Source organism: Diplotaxodon limnothrissa, linkage group LG7, assembly GCF_057381915.1.
Source record: "Diplotaxodon limnothrissa isolate DT_005_m linkage group LG7, D_limnothrissa_male_GT1.1, whole genome shotgun sequence".
NCBI lineage: Eukaryota > Metazoa > Chordata > Actinopteri > Cichliformes > Cichlidae > Diplotaxodon > Diplotaxodon limnothrissa.
In genome coordinates, this window is record NC_140602.1 from 18,667,066 (window position 1) to 18,688,155 (window position 21,090).

The window sequence follows — 21,090 nt, forward strand, 5'->3', positions numbered from 1 at the left end:
ATTTTAAGGCTGGGATTACACTATATTACCTTAGAGTCCATTTGGCAGTTGCATGCACAGTTTGCACCCTTAAAGTGTAGTATCTGCACTGACAATTGTACCAGATTATTAGAGGGTACATCTCCTCAGAGCTTCACGCACGCCCGCTGAAGATAAAATACACACCACTTGGACACTTACAGCACGTATGCAATATGCAATAAACCTGTGTTACTAGTCGCTGTAATCCAGCCCATATTGCCACAAAGCGATGCCTTCTGCATGCTGTTAGAATATGAGTGATGAGGATAAAATCGCTAATCTTTGTTCCACACAGAAACGCAGAACTTCAGCTTAATGTGAGGCTACGGCAGTGTGAGACAGTCAGCTAGGGATTTTCCACACTCAATCTCTTTTAGTAGCAAATTATCACTTTCTTTTCCCATCCCTCTACGTTGGCTCATCAAGGAAACACTCTGTGAATCCACAAAGAAGGAATTTCATAATAAGGACTCTTTGACTTCAGGAAAACCCAACTGACTTGTCTGAGGCTGTAAGAGCTTCATGTTAGCTTCAGATTCACTTTGGAGAGCATTTTCACACGGAGCACGGAGGAATGTGGATTCTGTTCCTCTATTACTTTGGATATAGATTTTTTTTGAAGTCCATACGATCAACAAATTAACATGTAACTGATTTTAATTTACACACGTGTCAGTGATGCGTTTAGCAAAAAAGAAAGTTAACCTTTTTAACTATTCAGCATCAGAGTGTGAAAAAAGGCTGAGGAACTTTACCCAAGGTTTCTCAGAGCTTAGTGATTATGTTTTTGTTTGGATTCATATTTTCTGTTATTAACTAGATGGTTTTATTGAAGGTAAAATGGTTTTAAGCATCTAGCTGAACTCTGCATATTTGTATTGATATGAGAGTAAAAAGCTTCAATCTCATTGAAAGTGAATGCAGCTGTCATGGACAGTGTGACAAAGGAAATCTGAGTGATGTCAGCCATTCTATTATCTTAGAAAAGATTTGTAGAATATTCATTTTAACTGAAAGCTTCTGCAAGCACTGAGAGTTTAACAATACACCAATAATGGTGTTTTTTAATGGATCTTTCTCCATCTAAAAACCTCAAATTTCATTCTGTTTTGTAGATTTTGTATGCCAAATTAGTTGTGTTGATTCTTAGTTATTTTAAGGACTCCTGCAGAGCTAGATTGGTATGCTAGTTTTACCCCATTAGCACATTTTTCTATTTAATTATTTATGGATTCTTTTGGCACATTTTCCTACATTAAATAACATTTTCTTGTCTATTTCAGGAGGTTTTTTCCTTTTAATTGAATCTATTTGCATCGTGAAACTTCAATAAAAGAGAAGCAGCAAACGCAGCACTTGCAGTGAGAAAAAAGAAGTGCGCAGAAGTTCAGCATGATGTGTTACGCTAACCACTTTTTGCCAGTGTTAATTGCATTATTATTTCCTGAAGCCACTTTCCCATTTTGCTTTATTGTCCTTCCTCTAAGTGTGAGGTTTGCAGAACAGCACCCGGTGAACCTGCTCAATACAATTCAGCAGAGTGCAGCTATCCTGTACGCAAGCTTTCTCCAGAGCTCTGCCGCTGAAGGACTGAATTGCCCTCTGAACCTCTACATCTTTCTATAGCACAGTACTCCACTGCATCATAGTTACTAACAGCTGGTAAGTGTAGCCTCTGCACTGGAAGCACATCTGTGACGTACACAGAAATGCCGGACAACAAACCGACATTTCCTCCCTGCTTCATACAGATGTACAAATAAGCGCGCGCACTAACAAGGCATTACAAACGAGCCTCTTCCATCCTGTTACACTTTAGTGTCACAGGAGCCAGGGGCGTCGTCACCACAACATACAAAGAAACACCTCTCTGGCAGTGTTTAAACAGCCTGAGCAGAAACATGCTTCTGAGACAGGAAGGATTCATATAAACACAGACCAACACAATTACAAGGGAGCCTTGTGCTGCAGCTGAAACAATGCTTCTAGCAACTGTGTTGTTTGCACTTTGAATGAGTTCGGTCCATACACTTGTAGCCATAGAGGGAGAGAGCGTGGGTGTATGTGTGTTGGGGGAAGGGAGTGCTTCTGGGTGTGGTTCCCCCTCCCTGCTCGTGTATACCAATAGATATACGGATGTCTAGATATTAAAGACTGTGGGGGAAGTGTTAATGATGTGATGGTTTTGTGGCGAGCCTGAGTATCACCTTGGCACAAGAGGAGCACAGCCTGGGGCAGGGAGGGGGCCTTTTTTTCTGCCTTTATTATGCCCGTCCCTGAGGTCCACCTCTCCTAATGTCATGCAATGTAGCTCTGACAGCTACCTTCAAAAGCATCAGCAGGGGTTCGCTGAACAGAAATCCCCCCACTGCTCATTCCTTTCCTATTTCCTTTTTTTCAAAACAAACACATTCAGCAAACAGAGATGCATAGAAACAGCATACAGCAAACTAACAGCACACAACACAACAGCCGCTTATCTGCACGTGGACATACACCTATTTCTATACTGTGAATTACACTCTTCCACTTCTCTCTTAGCTCTCAGCAGCTACTCCCCCTCCCTCCCGCTTCCATCCAGCACCCAGAGATAACAGCCTTCCCTTTAGGCAGGCAGGCAGGCAAGCAGCGGAGGGGACAGCCATGGATATGTTCTGCCTGCTATCTAATGAGCGTCGGAATGTCACTGTGGGCCTGTCTGCTGGTCCCAGCTAGCCAAGCCTCCATACATGTGGAATCAGCACAGTCTATCAAACAGCTGGCAGACAGCTCTGCTCTGCATTTCTATCTCTTCCTCTCTCTCTTTCTCCTTCCCATCCCAGCTTCTTTCTCTCGAGCTCCCGCACTCATTTTCTCTTTTACAGAACGTGCCTCCTCCTTTCTGTTCCTGATTGCAAACAAGCAGATGCCCAGGTCCGTTCTGCCGTTGCAGCTCTGCCCGCCTCCCCCTCACCCAGCATCATCGACTTAACATAGACATCCCAAATGAAGGATGGAGGCAAGCTACCATAAATAACACACTGCTGTCTCCGCCTGGATAACTGTATGTACTTAGCAAAAGGTATCGTAGGAAAATAAGCGCAATGACAAAGGGGTACCAGTCACAGAATAGTTGTTCTTTTTCTCCTTTTATTTTGTGGAAAGAAACCTGCAGGTAGCTTCTTTCACTAACTGTCTTTGTTTCTCTCTCTCTAACTCTCCCTTTGCTACCCGCCTGTGTAGAGCACTTCTGAGTGTTGTCTACACAGAGGACATCAAATGGCCTGCCTTCACAAAGATACTGGAGTTGCTGCTCCATGCAGAAGTGCCGCTGTCTCAGCGGTTGTGCAGGGAGATTAGAAGATATCAGCGAGGAGGCGGGGTCGACAAATGATTGTGGTGTTTCTCTGTCCGAAAACAATGCCGTCACTTTGGTACATTACGTGATCCGTGATGAGAACCTTCTTGTGGAGATGTGTTACATCGCCATATCTTTTGTTTTGCCACTGATCTGGGAGCAAAAAACAATTTCCTCTTTTGCTACTTTTGCCTGGGTTATGATAGACATCTCCATCCCTGTGATGGAGCTGTTAACAGTTTCATTTGGATTGTAATGAGCGTCTGACATCAAGTAACAAAGACGTAACACTGACAGAAATTTTAAAAAAAAGAAGTGAAAAAGCATTTTAAAAAGTCAAGCACGACCTCATCTTTGACAACTCTGTTTTGCACGCTACACGCACTGCCTTGCAGCTGACAACATGATCACTCTGCGGCCCATTCACATTTTTAGCGACGCAAACTGTTCAAACTCACACACTCCAGAAGATCACCAAATGGGTGAATTCTTGCAGGGGGCCCATTCACTCTCCAGACTCACTTCATATATCAACTCTGACTGTGGGATTTTTGTCTCGGCCTAATCTGATTAAGCTCAGCCATTCTATGATTCTTTGTATGATCCTCCCATCTCTCCCCCTCTGCCTGCCCTCAACACAACACTTTTTCATGAAAACCGAACATGCCTATTGTTCAGGCAGGTGGTAGTCTGAGGCCACCCCCCCAGCTAAATCCAAATAGAGAGAAAAAACTGATAATGCACTGTATGTTGCAGTTTACAGTCTGTTACACAGGAACAGACAAACACAAGAATCATATAAAGGAATCTGATGCACAGCATTATTCGATGATCTAACATCAGACATCTACGGGCATCTCAGCTCAGGATCTGTGGATTACTGGGCTGCATCATGTTGGCCTTTCTAGTTGTGTAAACAAAACATACAAAGGAAATAAACAAAATGAAATGAGTAGTTATCATAGGAAAACATGTTCTTTGCATGGACATCATCTCATCTGCTTTACATTTTAACTTCAGACAGAGACAGAGTGAATGTGTGTTATGGTACCTTGGAAGTGGAAAGCTCTAGACTCGCTGTGGAAGCCCTGGACCTGAGTAACTCCATCAAAGCCTTCTCCAAGCGTTAGTTCATCAAATACGCTGATGCGCAGGGCAGGGTCAACCCCAAAACCTATAACTAATTTACAAACAGAAAACATTTTATTTTATTTAAACCACTGTTATTAAAAAAAAGAGTCTTGTGATGCTAGAAAAAATATCATGTTTGTTTCAGGGGGAGATGTGTCAGGTCAGGTTAAGATTAAGAGCTGATTATTTCTGAGAAGGTTTGGTCACAAGTTAAGCAAAACAGCACATCATTTAATGAAGCTGATCTCATGTTAAAAAGCAAAATGTTGCGACATAACGGTTCATTTAAAAATCAGTGACAGCCTTTTGTCCTACCTGAGGAGACGAAAAATACACCGGAAATCAGAAACAGCTGTAATAATCTCATGATGAATGTATAAAAAAAACAAAAGCAAAATTAGTCCATGTTTTGTCCACTTCCGAGAGACAGCGTTCTTCAATCACATGCGAATGATGTATCACCCTCGCACGGGAGGCTGTTACCAATCCCAAATGCTGAGCGGAGGCATCATCACAACTTTAGATGCCCGGCGATGCGAATTTTTTTTTTTAAAAAAGGGGGGAGAGAGAAGCAAATCCGAAAGAGGGGGAGGAAAAAACACAGCAATGATGCTGAAATTATTCCATGTAACACAGGGTCTGCTCCATCCGCATCATCCGCGGCACAGGTGGCTGACAGAGGACGGACAAAGCGAGCTGCTCTGCCTCGGCAGCTCAACAGACGCTCCTACAGCAGTGCGAACGAGCTGTGTGCGCTGAAGGAGTGCAGACAGAGAGAGGAAGGGAGAGGAGAAACCTGTCAAGGAGCGAGAGACAGGGGGGAAAGAGGGGCAATAAAGCCCCCTGGTGGCCTGAGATGGGAAAAGCTTTTATATCCATTACATGCATCTCGATTGCAACCACGCCTCATCCTGGCCCATGTCTACTGTAATCTCTCTCTAAAAAAAAAAAGAAAAGAAAAGAAAAAAAGGAATTTTTGTCAGTGCCTTAGCTTACATGAAATTCAGGGTTAGGGTCAATGTTTAAATGTTTAAGAAAGCAAGAAGTAACGACGATCAAGACAAAAATCTAATTATTCAGTTTTTATGCAGCCAGATTATAGAGTGGGACAACGAGAAAGAGAGAGAGAGTGATCACATTACTCCAGTGTTGGCAGCCTTACATGGCTCACTGTGTATTACAGAATCCATCATGCAGTGGCACTGTTTGTGTTTAAAGCCTTAAGGTGTCTTGCACCTGCATATGTGGCAGATAAGCTCCATATGCTACTGATGTACAATTTACATACTTAATTATTATTTGGATTTGTCCATTTGGAAGTCTACTTGGTGTGACGTGCTTGGATACTCATGTTAAGCATAATCAAAGTTTCAAATGAAGACGTCAGCATATCAACAAATAATGCAGGTGAGTCAAAAGCTTAGACTTTAGGCTGCTCTAAACACTTTGTTTACTTTACTTCTTCATTTGTGTTTCCGTAGAGAGGCTGACACAGCTTGTTTCAAGCAGCTGATGAAGTGAGGGGTTGCATCAAGTCTCAACATGAGATAAATAAAGATTATTTTGAACTATGAGTCAAACAAAACAACTTTAGAGTCCAAGAATGAAAATATAGAGTTGAAAAGACCGTAATAGGTCTAGTATAAATAGATACGCATGTTTGAAACGAAATTTGAATGAGTTACTGCTGCAAAGTCGGCCCAATCAAATGAGAAAATGCACTTGCTCTCTATCATTCATAATTGGATAATTACTAGCTAACCGAGCAATATATTTCAGTTTTTATATATAAACTAAGTCATGGGATATCTAAAAAGTCTAAAAGGGAAAAAGGAAACAATAAATGAGATAAGCATTGCTAGTATAAGTATATTGCTTTTCAATTTACTGAGACAAAGGTACATAATTGTTTTTATTTTCCATCTTAAGTACATTGCAGCACAAAAGGCCTAACTACTATTGAAAGGTGGAAGGCCAGCAAGCACAAAAAGCTATTTTATGAGTTATGCCTGTTTATTGAAGTTGTCAAGGTTGTGTACCAACTTTTTAATCAGCATCCATGTTATGCCAGTGATGTTGATTTTGAAATTATTACATTTTCATTAAATCCTGATCAATTTTCTGCCAGAGGAACATAAATTGAAGACTTTTCCAGAGGCAATCGATCATAAGTCCTTAACAAACTCAGGCCAATCCCTGGATGACAAGAAACATCTTTTGCTGGCTATGCTGGTTTCTGAAGTCGAGCTGACAAGTGGGCATCAGCAGATATGATTCATGGGCCGCTGTGGTGCTCAGATCCATCCCAAGGACCTTAGATTAACACCAGCACATTTGCCATTTAAATGTGCCTCTCCTTCAATATAGCCTTCATCAATGCCAATAACATGTTTTGTTTTAATTATAATTCATGCAAAACAGATGTTTTTTGACAAACAGGCTATTATCTGTACCAACTGAGAGCGCATCTACAGCATGCAGCTAATGGGTGGCTATTGTGACCAAAACAAAGACAAGCAATGGCTCTTCATGCAGTGTCACATCTGTTGTCTGAGAGGGCGACCAACCCACTATTCATTATTAATAATTCCATTTCTTCTGGGTCCAGACACAGGAAATGTAATTACTTTGTATTGCCCACAACTTGTCATTTCCTAAAGTGCCATCAGGAAAATAAGAGTCATTAAAGCATGCGCCCAGCAAAGAATCAAAAGTAATAAGCACGCGCACTGCCAACACACACCTGCGCTCGCACGTCAAATCTCTCAAGGCAAAGGCAGAAGAACAGCGGTACTTTCATTTATCTAAAAAAAAATAATTAAATAAATAAATAATGAAAACTAGATGGATGATGCATTGCAAAGCTCTCAGGGGCTTGTTCACTTAGGAAATAAATATACCATATAGACATACTAATGCAAGATCTACAAAATTAAAATCACTTAAAGTAGCAGTGACGGAATACGAATGAACTGCTGGGAAAAAAGAAAGAAAAAAAACTTTGCATATTGTTCCCACAGGGGTCTCCTGGGATTCATTTGGTTCATATTTCTATGTTATAATGTCCTTTTCTGAGTTTCTAATTTGAATTATATTCTATTAAACCTGTAACGTTTTATTGCATCATCCTGCCCAGTAATGTATTCTAATACCTTTGCTTTGACATGTTGTTTTTTAATTATTATGAATATTATTTTCAATATAAATGGAAAAATATTTAAATTAAGCTGCGGTGGACTGATGGAAGTCATCTGCTATTTGTTGCAAAGCTGCATTTTTAAATATTTGATGCTGATGCAAAAACCAGACAGAGTTTTGGGAATCACGCAGTTAAAATATTGATGGTCCCCGTTCTCTCAGCGCCATCGTGGGTACATGACAGAGTATTGCAGGCACTCGATCACAGTGGAGCAGTACTGAGGCCAAACAGACAGTGTCACTCTTGGACCATGCCAAAGGGTAAATGCTCAACTACCCGAAAAATGGGCAACATACACTCGCGGGCCACTTACTTGGTATAACTGTTGCTCGTTAATACCTAATTAACCAGTCACATGGCGACTTGTGTCCTGACTTATGATGTCATGGTGTGGACGATATTTTCTTAGCACACAACTACTTAGACTAATTACAACAGATATTATTTAAACCAACAGCCTACTTGAGTATGGTTGACGATCTAGCCATCACAATCTAACCACTGTGTTTCTGTCATCAGAGGGAAGTCACAAAGCTCAAATGAGCTCAGACTGATTTCTTGAACATGACGGTGAGTTCACTTTGCTCACTTCCACAGTCACCAGATCTCAATCTAATAGAGCACCTTTGGGATGTGGTAAAAACAGGATCTGCATCATTTATGTGCAGCTGATGGAACAATTGTATGATGCTAGCATGTGAATATAGACCAAAAGCTCTAAGGAATGTTTGCAGCACCGGTTTGAATCCATGCCACAAATAATTAAGGCAGTTAGCCAAACCTGGTACTAGCAGGATTTAAGTGGCTTATGAGTGCAGTGAGTTCAGGGATGAGACATAAATCAAGATAAATGACAAAAATGAGCAAGACAAACTATGTACTACCAGATCTCTGTGAGCAGAGTCACCCTGTATTAAGGGCCCTATTATTTTCTGTAGAAACTGACTGCTTAATAAAACATTTTTGCACACTATATTTGAATATTACAAATTATGAGTCAAAATCACTTACATTAAATTATATATAGATATTTCATATCTAACCTCAGATGGTAAAGGGAAAAAATAATTTTAAATCTATATTAATGGGGCTACATTGTTGCCCTTTTATTAGCAATATGTACACGTTGAAAACTCAGAAAAGTTCGATCACAGCTTTGACAGCCTTTTATTCTGAAAATTATGTGTTTTTCTCATGCCTAAGTGCCACACAGCTCCACAAATATGATCCGACAGGCATGACGTTGTTTTGTGAAAGGTACACAATAAGACACCATAGTGGCACTTTATTTCATTTAATACATTTATTCACTCTCATTACTTTTTTTTCAGCGCTCTCTTTTGATAATAGAGACTCATGTGTCCTACATGCAAAGCTTTAAAGTGGAGATAAAAACAAAAGCTTTTCATTGCAATCAGCTTAATGTGCCGTACTCTTAATGAAAATGTGGTCTTAGGTATGTTGAAGCCTTTATAGACTGTCCATGCAGAGCAGTTGCTCCACAAAGCCACTCCCATTCCCCCAGGATCCTATTGTGAACATGTGCAGTGAGCTGGCTCATTGGGCCCTCATGGTGAATGGCCCGCAGCCATTCACTCAGCATACAGAAGCTCATTAGAACTCTATAGGCACACAATTGAGAGGCTCACATTAGAAACTTCCTGTTCTGGGGCATAGACACTGCACACAAAGTGCCAGTTTGCTGCTAAACTAAGCGCATTGTCCTCCTGATTCATAGAACCTGGCCCTCCATTCACGATATTAAGTTCGAGTGGTGGAATATCAATTGCGTGTGCAATGGGCCAGTATCTTTTTAAGAGCTTTAGTGGGGTTAAAAAAGAGAGAAAAGGGATCTCAGTCGGTCTGCAGAGTGCTAGTTTTCAACAGACCCATTGTGAGGAATCTGAATGAAGGGAGCCCTGTTTTTTCCCTCCAGTTCTAAAAAGAGATGGGCATCAAATAAATTCACATGAACTTGCTTCAGGGTGTTTCTAAGACCTACCCGTCAAGAAAAGCCTAATTATACCTCCCTCTCCTGGAGAGCTCTATTGGAATCTGGCTAATTACACAGTGGTGAATTTTAATAATGATACGTGCTTACTGATGCCTTTTAAAATGTGCACAAAGTTGGATGAGATTTGTTCTACCTAAAAAAAAAGTCACTGAACACAGAGAAATATACAAAGTTAATAGACACGCATAATGCTTTGACGAGTGTCATCATGTTTCTGACCTCTTTTAAACTTACTACACTGACATTTTTTGCTCAAATGCTAATTTAAGAACAGAGAACGTGACTCGGTGAAAGTCCTCAGTGTTATCACATAAAACATGCCTTGATACACAATAAGCTATTTAAGAAACAAAAACAGTTAAAAATAGCACTAAACAAGGCTTCCCTCCTGCTTTCTCTCTGTCATGTAAACAAATGACTCTCTGGCGAACAAAAAGCTTCAGGGGGCTATCACAGCCACTGGTCTATGTGAAGCATGTTAACATGAACTCGCTTAACAACAGTGGAAAGTGCACGCAGACGCGCTAACACTCATCATGTGACAGAGCACTATGCGTTCTCCACCAGCCTGAGGAATAAAACCTCAAATTTGATTACAAGCAACCTTTGGCTCCCTGGCCATCACACAATAGCCTGAGCTGTCTGGGCCAATTTCCATGCTCAGCATGAGGCATCTACACGCGCAGCCTGGCGCTCCCAGTCAGCCCCACAAACACACAAACACGCTCCCAGATGAGTGTGGATATGCCTGTTTACTGTGCCTAAACTACGGGTCTGTCGCCCCTCTTGTTGGACTTTCTATGACAATGTTGAGGATCATTAGCTGCAGTGTGAAAGGTTACACAAGCCTCTTATTGGATGTGTTTATGCCAAAACACTAACACACGTGTGTATTTGGGTGGCCACCTATATCTCGAAGCTGCAACACACTAATATGCAACACATACAATCCATATAGTGAAAACTGAATATTTAAGTGCTTGATTTTTCTGCCTGAGGAGCTTTATGGATCTCTGTAAAATCATTTGTACATGTAAAATTTTTAAAGCTGACAAATAGAGTTCTGCAACAATTACCAAAACTGAACAAGTCATAGTTCTGAGGGTTTGTCTTCTAATATAAACAAATGTTGCTCATTGCACTGTTTATTTCATATAATATGTTACAGAAAAAAATACCCTAAATTGCAACTAATATCAGTTGCAACCAGAGGGAAGAAAAATACGATGAAAAATTGTAAATTTCACTCAAAAGGTTTATTTTAACTAAAAAAATTAAGGGTTTTTCCATTATTTATTAAGAAATTAAACTGCATGCTTAAATAAGCCCAGTTATCTTGTAAACAGTGCAAGGTGTCTTGTGCAAGTGATTTAGAAAAACAACTGGACACTTTCTTTTTATGACCCAACTGAAATTTGCTTATAAGTGAGGCAAAAACATTACAATCGGATTAATTTGCCAACTGATATTCCAGAAAAACGCAAGATGTTCTTTTTAAACCTTCAGCAATGAAAACAACTCTTACAGAGCACAAATGAACGACGGAGGTGCTTGCATGGTGCACAATAGAGCTCCGAAGGAGGCTGGAGAAAGGAGAGAACTATTTACTACTGCAGAAGAGTGTTTGGTGCATGCTAAACTTTGGCCAGCACTTCATTGTCTCTGGTGTCGATCATTTAATAGGCTAGTTGACATAATGAATGAGCCAGACCCACCTTCTGCCACTCCAGAAAGGCCCCAGCCTTATCTGAATTGAGAAGCACATTAGAGCCCCTCGGCCAATCGTGACACAGTCCTGTAGCATAGTGCAGGCCCGAAGGAGGAAGAGCAGACAACTTTTGGGGTTTTTTTGGTTTTTTTTGTGGTTGTTTTTTCAGAGTTTAATGAAGTTGGCCTAGTCACTCAAAAAGGGATTAAAGGAGAATTTAGTGTCACTGGGCTGTGACTGCTGAAGAGGAAACTCTAGTGTTCAGGTCACTGTGTGATCAGGATGGTCTCAGTTCAGAGCTGTACCAGGAAGAATATGGCTGGCTGTCCTCCTGCTGTACCGGGATATGGGAGCTCAGGAAAGAGTTTTCTTATCGACAATCTGCTGCAGTCTCAGACACCTTCAGCCGCTTCAAAATGGACAACGAGTGGACACCTGAGACGAGCAGCGTGTGAATGCCCAAGGAGAACCTGGGGCCCTGAGGACGGAGCCTTGGAAAGTCGGACCCAAAGTCTTCGGCCAGTGAAAGACTTAGGAGGGCCACATCTGCCACGTTCTGGTAAAGAGATTGATTTTATGCAAGTGAACCTTTAAACAAAATGTAAACTGTTTTTCCTTGTATGTTTTAATTTGATTGTAATGTAATGTAGTTTTTTTTTTTTTTTTTTATGAATGTAAAGCTACAACTTTACATTCAAATCACACTAATTTTTTCCCCCCGGTCTTGCACCATCTATCAAACCCAGATATGTAGAGGAAAAACATTGTTCAATTAATAATGTAATACTGCTACTTTTGATGCTGCTTAGAGGTTTTATAAAACATGAAAGTAGGTAAGTATATCCATCTTTGCTAATAGTGTCATGTGTGAGTCCAAGACATGAAAAAATGAACAGATAATTAACAGATTTATACCCTTGCATGAAAGAAATAATAATCACTTATTTCTGAGTAATAACAACATTTTGTAAAAAAAAAAAAAAAAGTAATAGTTTTTTAACATCAATTTGTAAATGCTAAAAAATGTCATTACATGTAGTCTAAATATTTAACAGAACAGTCTCTAAATTCTATGCAGATTTGCAAATAAATGTCAGTTAAAAGACAGAAAACTAGTGACTGATAACAGCTTAGTCAACATACAACTGGTAAGCAAAGATGTAAGTAAATGCATCAATTTTACTATTTACTTAGTTTCTACAAAATCTGACTTCTAAAAATCGTTGAAAATGTTAAATCATAATTCGCACAAATGCCAGTTTATTTTAAAACCGTTAATGTTTAAATACAATCTGAGACTCAGTTTTGTAGGCCTTCAGAAATATGAGCTTAGTGATTCAGGTAAGTGCTTTTGGGGATCACAGATATCACACCTGGCAATCGCATTACCCTATCTGACTGTCCCTGTGTTTGCAGATGTGCTGAGCAGTGTTTTCCTGCCGAGCCCGCAGTATCTGTTGGCATGCTGCGGTGGGTCCAGCCCCCCTCCTGTCTTCTCCAGTGAGTGTTTTATGCCTCATCAGCAATGCCTCAGCTACTCTCTAAGCATTAGCAGCAGGGTCTCCCATGCTCTCCACAGCTAATTACCGATGCAATGCCAAAGAGCTAATTCTCCGTTCAGTTCTGCACAGCTCTATTCATAAGCATTCACGGTTGTTTAGGAAAGGGAAAGAGGGGTGGGCTGCAAGGCTTTTAAGAGTCCCAGAGGCCCCCCTACACAGACACGCACCTTTTTTTGTACATGCAAATACACATTTAATAGTGCAAATATGCAGCACTAATAAACATCTTGTCTTCTGCTATATTAAGATAATAATTACCAGGTGTGGGTGATTCTTACTGCTGAGTAAGGCCAAATGTTTCAAAGCTTTACTCCCTCAGCACATTAACAAGTTTGGGTGGCAACACAAAGAGTTTGAAATAAAACTTTCAAGGTGAATAAAATGAGGCAACAGTTACAAAAGCTATTACTGCTTCCACTGAAGGAAAATTTACATTTTTTAAAGCATGGTTCAAAGTATCTAATTTAGGATTTGTGAAGAGTACTAATTCTTCATCATCATTTAAAAGACTGAAATAAGTCAGGCAGTTCTGATATTTGGTCATTTCCCCTCATTAATTGGAAGTTATTAGTTTCTGCACCCTGTGATGCCTGTCAAGAGTCGTGCAAAATAGCACAAATCAGAAAGCCGTCATCCCACAAGTCCCTGGGGTCCCCTTAGTAGGTTGACACTTTCCCACAGTGCCCGGCAACGAAACAATGCCAACTCTAGCCATGACCAATTGCCACTTTCACTCCACCATCCACACGCGACCTCGCTGCAATTTTTCACTCCAGCAATGAACTCCACTAAGCACAAAAAAGTCTCCCATTTTTCAATAGAAGAGGGCTGGACAAGTAACATCCCCCACCCATTGTGTGGCTACAGGGCTTGGTTCGCCGACCCCCCGTCTTTCTCCTGTCCTTCAACTCTCATTCCTGCCCATTGAAGACCTCTTGACTAGGACATAAAGCATTCAATGAAAGTGACTTTTATAGACTTATTTGAGCTCATCTTCACATACAAACTGGCTTCAAACTTGCAAGAGAAAAGATTTAGTGTTGGGCCACTGAACCATCGAGTAATGGCATTTCCATTGAACAGCTCTATTGTTGGTGTCCCATATGGCTCTATAGTTGGCCCACTAGAGTAGACACACGTTGCCCAGGAATGACCTGGTAATCAGCTATTTAAGTAAAAGCTATTGAATGCCAATAGAGAAGTGAAAAGCATGTCCAAACCAGTTTTGTGCTCTCTAGAGGTGGTCTATGTGCAGATTTGTCGTACAGATTAAAAAGGCAATGTTGAATAGATCAGATAAATTGTTTCACTTGACTTTTGTTGTGTGTGCACCTGTGAGTGAAGCAGCGTGGTATTGGCCCTCTCAGGTCACCAAATCTCCTTTTTCCAGGTTGAAATGGTTTTCTATTCTCATTTAGTCACCCTCAGTTTGTTAAATTGGACAAATAGAAAGAGGATTCAAGAATGTGCGATAAAGTAAGTGTGACAAAGACAACTGGGTTTGAAAAAGTAGGAAATGTGAAACAGTAAGTGGATATATTATAAATGTGGAGAAGATCCGATTTTATCCAAAGCTTGAATAACCTGTTTCCGTTTATAAGACACTACCTTGGTGTTCCACTGTCTGCTACTTACCTTCTCCAAGATGTTTTTTCATGAATCTACACTTTTTGTTTAAACTGATACAGTATGTGTTACAACCTACCTTGCAGAGATGAACCACCCACCATTGATTTTTATTGCTCTAATAAATAGCCCATTGAATATGTCTAGTACTTGAAACTGATGTCAATAAACTGACATGTTATTGTTCCTCTAATTCACTTTCAGAGGGAGCAAACATTCAGATGTGGTCTGCTAATGCAAGTCCAAACTCACGTAGAGGGATCCTTAGGAGAGCTGTGTTCTCTGAAGAACAAAGGAAAGAGCTGGAGAGGACCTTTCGAAGACAGAAGTACATTAGCAAGACAGACAGGAACAAACTGGCAGCTAATCTCAGCCTTAAGGAGTCACAGGTAATCGAATTCAAATGAGCTCATGTTTCGAATATGTGATCCTGCCTTACAAAAGGGTGCAGGGGAAAGTGACAGCTGTAACAGCTCACCTTAAAGATCAAACCTAAATTCCACACAGTGACCAAGATCTCTAAACTGCATTTACAACTTAAAATGAGAAGCTAACATAATTATAATGAAGGACTTCACAAACTGAACTAAAACCTTTACACTGTCGCACTGCTTTAGGTAAAGATTTGGTTCCAGAACCGGCGCATGAAGTGGCGAAACTGTAAAGAGAAGGAGGTTCATAACATTCGTTCCCCAATGGATGAGCTCATGGCCCGCGGTCTTGGTCAGGAAGAAGAACCACAGAATTACACTAATGCAAAAACAGAGAGATCATCAAAGCAAAAGAGTGCCAAAGACACATGAGAGGTCATAATGTATGGAGGGCAAACTTTACATCTACAAAATAAAAAGACTACAATACTCTGATGGTTCTAAAAATATATGGATGAAACATTGTCTGTGTATGGCACGTTTCTTGGCATGATAAATGCAATTTGGTTCAGCTGCTTGGTCAATCACATTGCAGTGCACTGGCTTCAGTAAGCAGTTTCATGGCTATTACCCTGACAAGTATTTCCAGGAGAGACTGTAATTGGAGTCCATTAAAGGCCGGAATGATTCACTTCATTTACTGCACTTCCATATTAGGCTGTTTTATATTTCACATTTTCATAAGCTCTACACTTATGCTTTGTTTGTAATCCAAGTCCATTGGAACTCATGTTTCACTTTCTATATTTTGTAAATATTTTTGTCCAACTGTAAATAAAGCATTTCGATAACTCCTGTTTTAGACATTGTTTGTGCTTAGTGATCACCCTACTATATATTATTCATTGCTCTTAAATATAATCTTGTTAATGGAAGAGCATAATTACAATGAAGGTATCAAAAACCATAATGAATTGTTGTTTAAAACAGAATTGTATATAGATCACGCGCTATCGTGATCACAGTCCAGCTGAGTGCATTTCAGGCTGCAGAGATGATTTTTGACTTTATTGGAGTCTCTGCAGAAGCAGCAGGTTATGATGGTCGAATCCTCCTTGTTTATAGCCAGAAAAAGTCTGAAGAACAACTAAACTCTATGCAGAGATGTAACCCATGTTTCGAATATGTGCTGAAAAGAATAAAAGGGAAAAAACAAATTCTTTCAAAGAATGCATTGTATGATGGATTTATATATGGACTAAAAGTGAACTTTTGAGTATTAAGAAGACGCAAAATATATATTTCATAATTTGCCATAATTATATTTTATACTTCATTCCTGCAAACATAAAAAATCGTCTGAGATTTGCAGTGAACACAAAGTGAAACATTTTCAACTGCAGTGTGAATCATTAAAATGCACTGTATCAGTGAGCCCTAGACCCTTGTTGAAGCTGTACTAGTTGATCCTGATTGTGATCCCGTTACATGCTCCAGTAGTTGTGACAGGAGCTCATTCCAGACCCACAGATAACGTCAGAATCAACCCTGTCAGTTGTTGTTGTTGCATGTGAAAGAAAAGCTTAAATAACTTGTTGCTTTAAAACATCACTCCAGTCACCATACCAAAAAAATGTCTTGCTACTATGATTGAGTGACATTACTTATCTTAACCATATGTCTTTATCATTAACAACATCATGAACTCACTTTCAGTCTTTGAGTATTCTCTTGGTCACGTGGTGTTTGGTTACCATGTGTGGAACTTTCTGTTGGTTAAGAAAGAAATAATATTTTTGTTTTGTGAACACGGGGAAACAAACTACACAATTATAGTTTTGTTTTAATGGCAACTCAAATGAGGGTGGTTGATGATGATAAATGAATGACAGATAAAGGCTAATGGGTAATGATTGATGATCATTGTTAAGCATGAAAAAACCCCACAAATTTAGCATGCAGGTCTGTGAGATGCCATGCATTCTTGAAGACTGTTGTGTGACTCTATGAAATAGAGAGATCTGAATGGAAGGGAACATGGAATCCCGCCTGTCCATCGGGACCAGCGCGTTGCCACGCATTGAAAATTCAGGCATGAACAATTAGAAAGAAAAAAAAAAACACCATTCTTAAATTCCACAAACACAAATTTGTTTGTAGTGGATAAAAATGATATTTTCATGTCATACAATTTGCTTATTTAGCAACTTAGCCAATGTACCCACACGGGAAAAAGTATTACAGACACTAGACTTACTCAGACATTTCAAATAAAGAACATTATTATTGGGGATAAATAAAAGATTTTAATTTGTTGCGCTTGTCTCCTATTCATTTTCAGTTCACATAAATGATTTTAAATAAATGACCATTATCAAAGTAACCTTCATCACATCAGACATGTGACACATTGTGTATTATATGGAATGCTGATGATTTTACTTCACAGCTATTCCCGAGGCTGAATTGGCTTTCACCAAAACAGTCAAATATTTAGCATTTATTTTAAACTCCAAGACAACATAAAACCCAAAAGGAGATTTTTCAAAAGTACCAAACACATCCATTGTTCATGAACTATGTCTGTTTGGACGAGCTGTGAAAACAAGACTATTCAAATGTAAAGGGAGTGATTGATCTTCTCGTTAGCATTACACAGAATGGGCCTCACGCTGTGAACATAGTGATCAAGACATTTAAAACAGTTTGGCATCTTATGCAGAACAATTTATAGGCAATCCAATTTGTAACCATTACTGCATGCTAGGTGTTAGTTTTACATTGTATTATGCAATGTTTCAGAACAAGTGGCATTAGTGTGCCACCTTGTGGTGACATAAGTGTTAAGTGGTTTTTATTTCTGATTTTTATTAGTTCTCTCTTGTAAGAGCAATAACTAAATAACTGTTGTAATAAAGAGATAAACATACTAGGCTAAAGCAAGGCTTTTGAGCATAAGCATGAGGGAAAGAAACCTCACAAATATGTGGTTTCATAGGACGACTATTTTATTGTCATTTATTCCAAACAACACACGGAACATCATAAATACAGCTTTTAACAGAAAATATAATCTACTATAAATTTATATGTATAATACTATGTACAGGTTTCAGTGCGTCTTAATTCAGTGTGCTAACAAAAGCACTAACAAAGATGAAATGAGACGGCGACCTGCTCAGATGAGCAAATTGCTTGAGTCAGAGTCTGTTCTCATAACAATTACCCTCTTTTACAAATGCTTCTTAAAACCCAGTGCCACTGAGCTCCATCTGTGCCTCAAAACACAGATTTCAAGCTCCTGTTTTGGTCCATGTCCCTTCAACATCTGTGGTGCTTCCATTTTCGAAATGCCACTGCAATGTTTGCATCTTTTCTGTGCCAAGGGAAGACACGAGTCAGAGAAAGGGTCCCATCATGCTGCACAGAACCAGTCAGCACATAAAGCTGTGACCTCCCAGGACGCACAAGGGCACGGGCACATCTAACGTTGATAAGGAGCCACTGCTGGAGCAGATGCTGGGTGTCATAAGGCAACAGAGGACCCTGACGGATAAACTCGACCCGCCCCTCAATTTCAAATTCTGGCTCTCCTGTGGGTAGGCGAAGACGGTGGAGTTTGGCAGTAACAGCTGTAAAGGAAAAAATGAATAATAATAAACACCAGGAAAATCGGAAGTTGTGACAAAAACAAACAGATGTGACTATACCGCAGCTTTTTGAGAGATTTTTTGAACGTACCAAAATCATGGCTGCAGAAAGAATCCAAGATTGTTTTTGATTCAGGAGCCTCTTCCACATAAGGACAGTTTTGACAGGCAGATTTAGGCAACCCTGCGATAAAAATCAAACATTATTTAAAATAACTGTGGTAATCATAAAACAACCTGAAAGAGTAAGGAACTGGTTTTCTATTATTCCAGTGGAATTAAACATTATAATCCTTAATAATGAACATGTAGTCTTTACCTTTAGAAAAGATGCCAGGTTTTCCATGGTGAGAAAGACACATGTCTTCCTCAGCAGGGAAACGGTCACAGTCAAGAACATCAGGCCATGAGTGTCCTTGGCAGGCAAGCACTGGGGCACAGCTTTCCCTCACTGCCACACACAGACTACGGCAGGGCTGGATGAAACTGAACAAATAGCAACAAGATGTTACACAGTGAACAACGGTCATGATTATTAAAGGAAAGAATAAAAAGAAAGCAAAGCTCAACACAGAAAATCTACTTACGTGTCAAGACAAACAGGGGCAATGAGGGAGCAGAGGAAGGCTTGTGCTTGAGGGTGGCAGCCTGTCTGCAACAGCGGCCTCCAATCCTCTGAATGTGGCACCACCTCGCTTTCCAGGCTACTGTGGCCCAAAAAGTTTGGCAAACGCATCTCTGAGTATCCAACATCTTTGCAGACATGCATCTTGTGGGGAATGGCAACACAACGAGTAGACTGACCCATGTCAAATGCCAGTAAAGGACAAGCCATAGTCATAAGAGCCACAGTGAAGAAAACAGCCATAATGTCAGGATCAGAAAGCCAAACCAGGAGAGGACACAAGGATAAACAGGGAGAGCTTTAAACCAGCTTTCTTGTTGCCAGTCTCTGCTGAAATGGCATGATATATATACAGCAAGGTCAGCCAGCCCCATGAGTCTGTAGGTCTGTTATCAACCACCAATCAAAGATGCAGAGACGTGTCTTTGGAGATAACGACTTGTTTTGTGATGACCGCAGACGACAGGGGGGGGTGGCAGTAAGCAGATGGTGTGTGGAATAGGGGGGCGGGGAGGGGGAAACACTGGGGAATCCCAGCCCCAACTTTCACCACTCAGTTAAGTCACACGGTCTCCTGCATTCGCTTTTATAGGTCTACAGGGCACAAAAATGTTCATGAGAAAGAAAAAAGGAAAGTTTCAGTATTCAGGGGGAAAAAAGGTCATTTTGAATTTGATGGCAGCAACATTTCACACACACAGGGTGTGACATGTTGTGACAGGGTCACGTTTACGACTGTGTAGCATTACTGTTTTTTTAAACAATAGTCTGTAAATGTCTGAGATCTGAGGAGAGCAGCTGCTGGATTTTTGGGAGTGTTGTCCCATTTTTGCTTGTTATAAAATCTCAGCTGCTCAGCAGTCCCGGGTCTTCTTTTCCTATTTTTCATTTTATGATGCTCCGAATGGTTTTAGTTGGTGTAAGGTCTGGATGGCATTTAGGCCATTTCAGTGCACAGACTCTTCAACTATACAAAGCCACGTTGTAATAGCTGCAGTTACAGGTTTAGGATAGTCTTGCTAAAGAGTGAAAATTGTTTTGTCAGGATGCTGTTTTAAAGGTTGTATGTGCATTTAAGTATTAATGATGTGCTTTCACTTGTGCAGGCTTTTGAACTGAGTGGTGATAAGTTGGATGGTCTGTCTCCTCTTTAGTGTAGAGAATGTGGAGTCTATGTTTTGCAAAAATAATTTCAAATTTCTATTCATCTAACCGTGGAACATTTTTCCAGTTCGCTTCGGTCCATTTTAAATGACCTTCGGCCTGACATTTCCAATGATTTTCAGCCTTGCGCACAGAGATTTCTCCAGATTTGCGTAATTTTCAAACAATTTTATTTAGACGATTCATTAGATATTCACCAGTCCTTAACAAATTTATGTTAAGGAACTGTTCCACAATATTTCTGTGTTCTAACATTAATAAAATATGGGTTTCTAATATATAACAATCATTGCATTCTGTTTCTGTTTACACAGCATCCCAGCGTTTTTGGAATGCAGTTTGTGTATGAAGTTGTTTTGCATCTCTGAAAGTTCTATTTAAAAATAAATAAATGAGGTTTTGTAGACAGTCAGGCTGTCTCCCTTATACGGCAAGCCTCTTTCATGTGTTCCTGCTTCCTAATTGGAGACTCATCTGAAGAGCCTCCAGTTGTCATTAGCAAACCAGTGTCTCCTCTGGCACACCTGGCTTTGATCTACCAATAACCCAACCTCAGATCCAGATGTAAACTCTTTAATTTATCCATTTCATGGAATAGAAGCTGAGAAAATTCCTGTTTCATTAACCAATGCAGTGACATAATGACATATTCCAGATCAGTTTAGAGAATTTAGACCATTTC

General features: G+C 40.0%; 3 protein-coding genes across 3 annotated transcripts in view; 1 reads left to right on the plus strand and 2 right to left on the minus strand.

Moving 5' to 3' along the window:
• The window catches only part of nell2a (neural EGFL like 2a), a 93,903-nt gene extending 89,047 nt beyond the window's left edge, over nucleotides 1-4,856 (minus strand). The window contains exons 1-2 of the mRNA XM_085359383.1: nucleotides 4,805-4,856; nucleotides 4,410-4,538 (exon numbers count right to left, since the gene is read on the minus strand). Coding sequence (XP_085215509.1) covers nucleotides 4,410-4,538; nucleotides 4,805-4,856 — 181 coding nt within the window. The remainder of the gene's footprint in view (nucleotides 1-4,409; nucleotides 4,539-4,804) is intronic.
• Nucleotides 4,857-11,692: 6,836 nt separating this feature from the next.
• Nucleotides 11,693-15,401, plus strand: dbx2 (developing brain homeobox 2). The gene is made up of 4 exons (XM_085357619.1): nucleotides 11,693-11,969; nucleotides 12,827-12,910; nucleotides 14,803-14,987; nucleotides 15,216-15,401. Exons 1-4 carry the CDS (start codon nucleotides 11,693-11,695, stop codon nucleotides 15,399-15,401), a joined length of 732 nt encoding a protein of 243 aa, XP_085213745.1.
• Nucleotides 15,402-18,020: 2,619 nt separating this feature from the next.
• Nucleotides 18,021-20,545, minus strand: szl (sizzled). The gene is made up of 4 exons (XM_085357620.1): nucleotides 19,207-20,545; nucleotides 18,939-19,105; nucleotides 18,711-18,803; nucleotides 18,021-18,601 (listed from the first exon to the last, which is right to left on the minus strand). The coding sequence occupies exons 1-4, from the start codon at nucleotides 19,485-19,487 to the stop codon at nucleotides 18,291-18,293; spliced, it is 852 nt and encodes a 283-aa protein (XP_085213746.1). The 5' UTR covers nucleotides 19,488-20,545; the 3' UTR covers nucleotides 18,021-18,290.
• Nucleotides 20,546-21,090: the final 545 nt, after the last annotated feature.

Excerpts from the sequence above, each read along its gene's own strand:
- dbx2 (XM_085357619.1), top strand. The coding sequence starts at position 11,693 with ATGGTCTCAGTTCAGAGCTGTACCAGGAAGAATATGGCTGGCTGTCCT. Across the intron at positions 12,911-14,802 it reads CCCCCCTCCTGTCTTCTCCA|AGGGAGCAAACATTCAGATG; the intron begins GTGAGTGTTTTA and ends ATTCACTTTCAG. Across the intron at positions 14,988-15,215 it reads TCAGCCTTAAGGAGTCACAG|GTAAAGATTTGGTTCCAGAA; the intron begins GTAATCGAATTC and ends GCACTGCTTTAG.
- szl (XM_085357620.1), bottom strand. The coding sequence starts at position 19,487 with ATGGCTGTTTTCTTCACTGTGGCTCTTATGACTATGGCTTGTCCTTTA. Across the intron at positions 19,106-19,206 it reads GCCCCTGTTTGTCTTGACAC|TTTCATCCAGCCCTGCCGTA; the intron begins GTAAGTAGATTT and ends CTATTTGTTCAG. Across the intron at positions 18,602-18,710 it reads TTTCTGCAGCCATGATTTTG|CTGTTACTGCCAAACTCCAC; the intron begins GTACGTTCAAAA and ends TTTCCTTTACAG.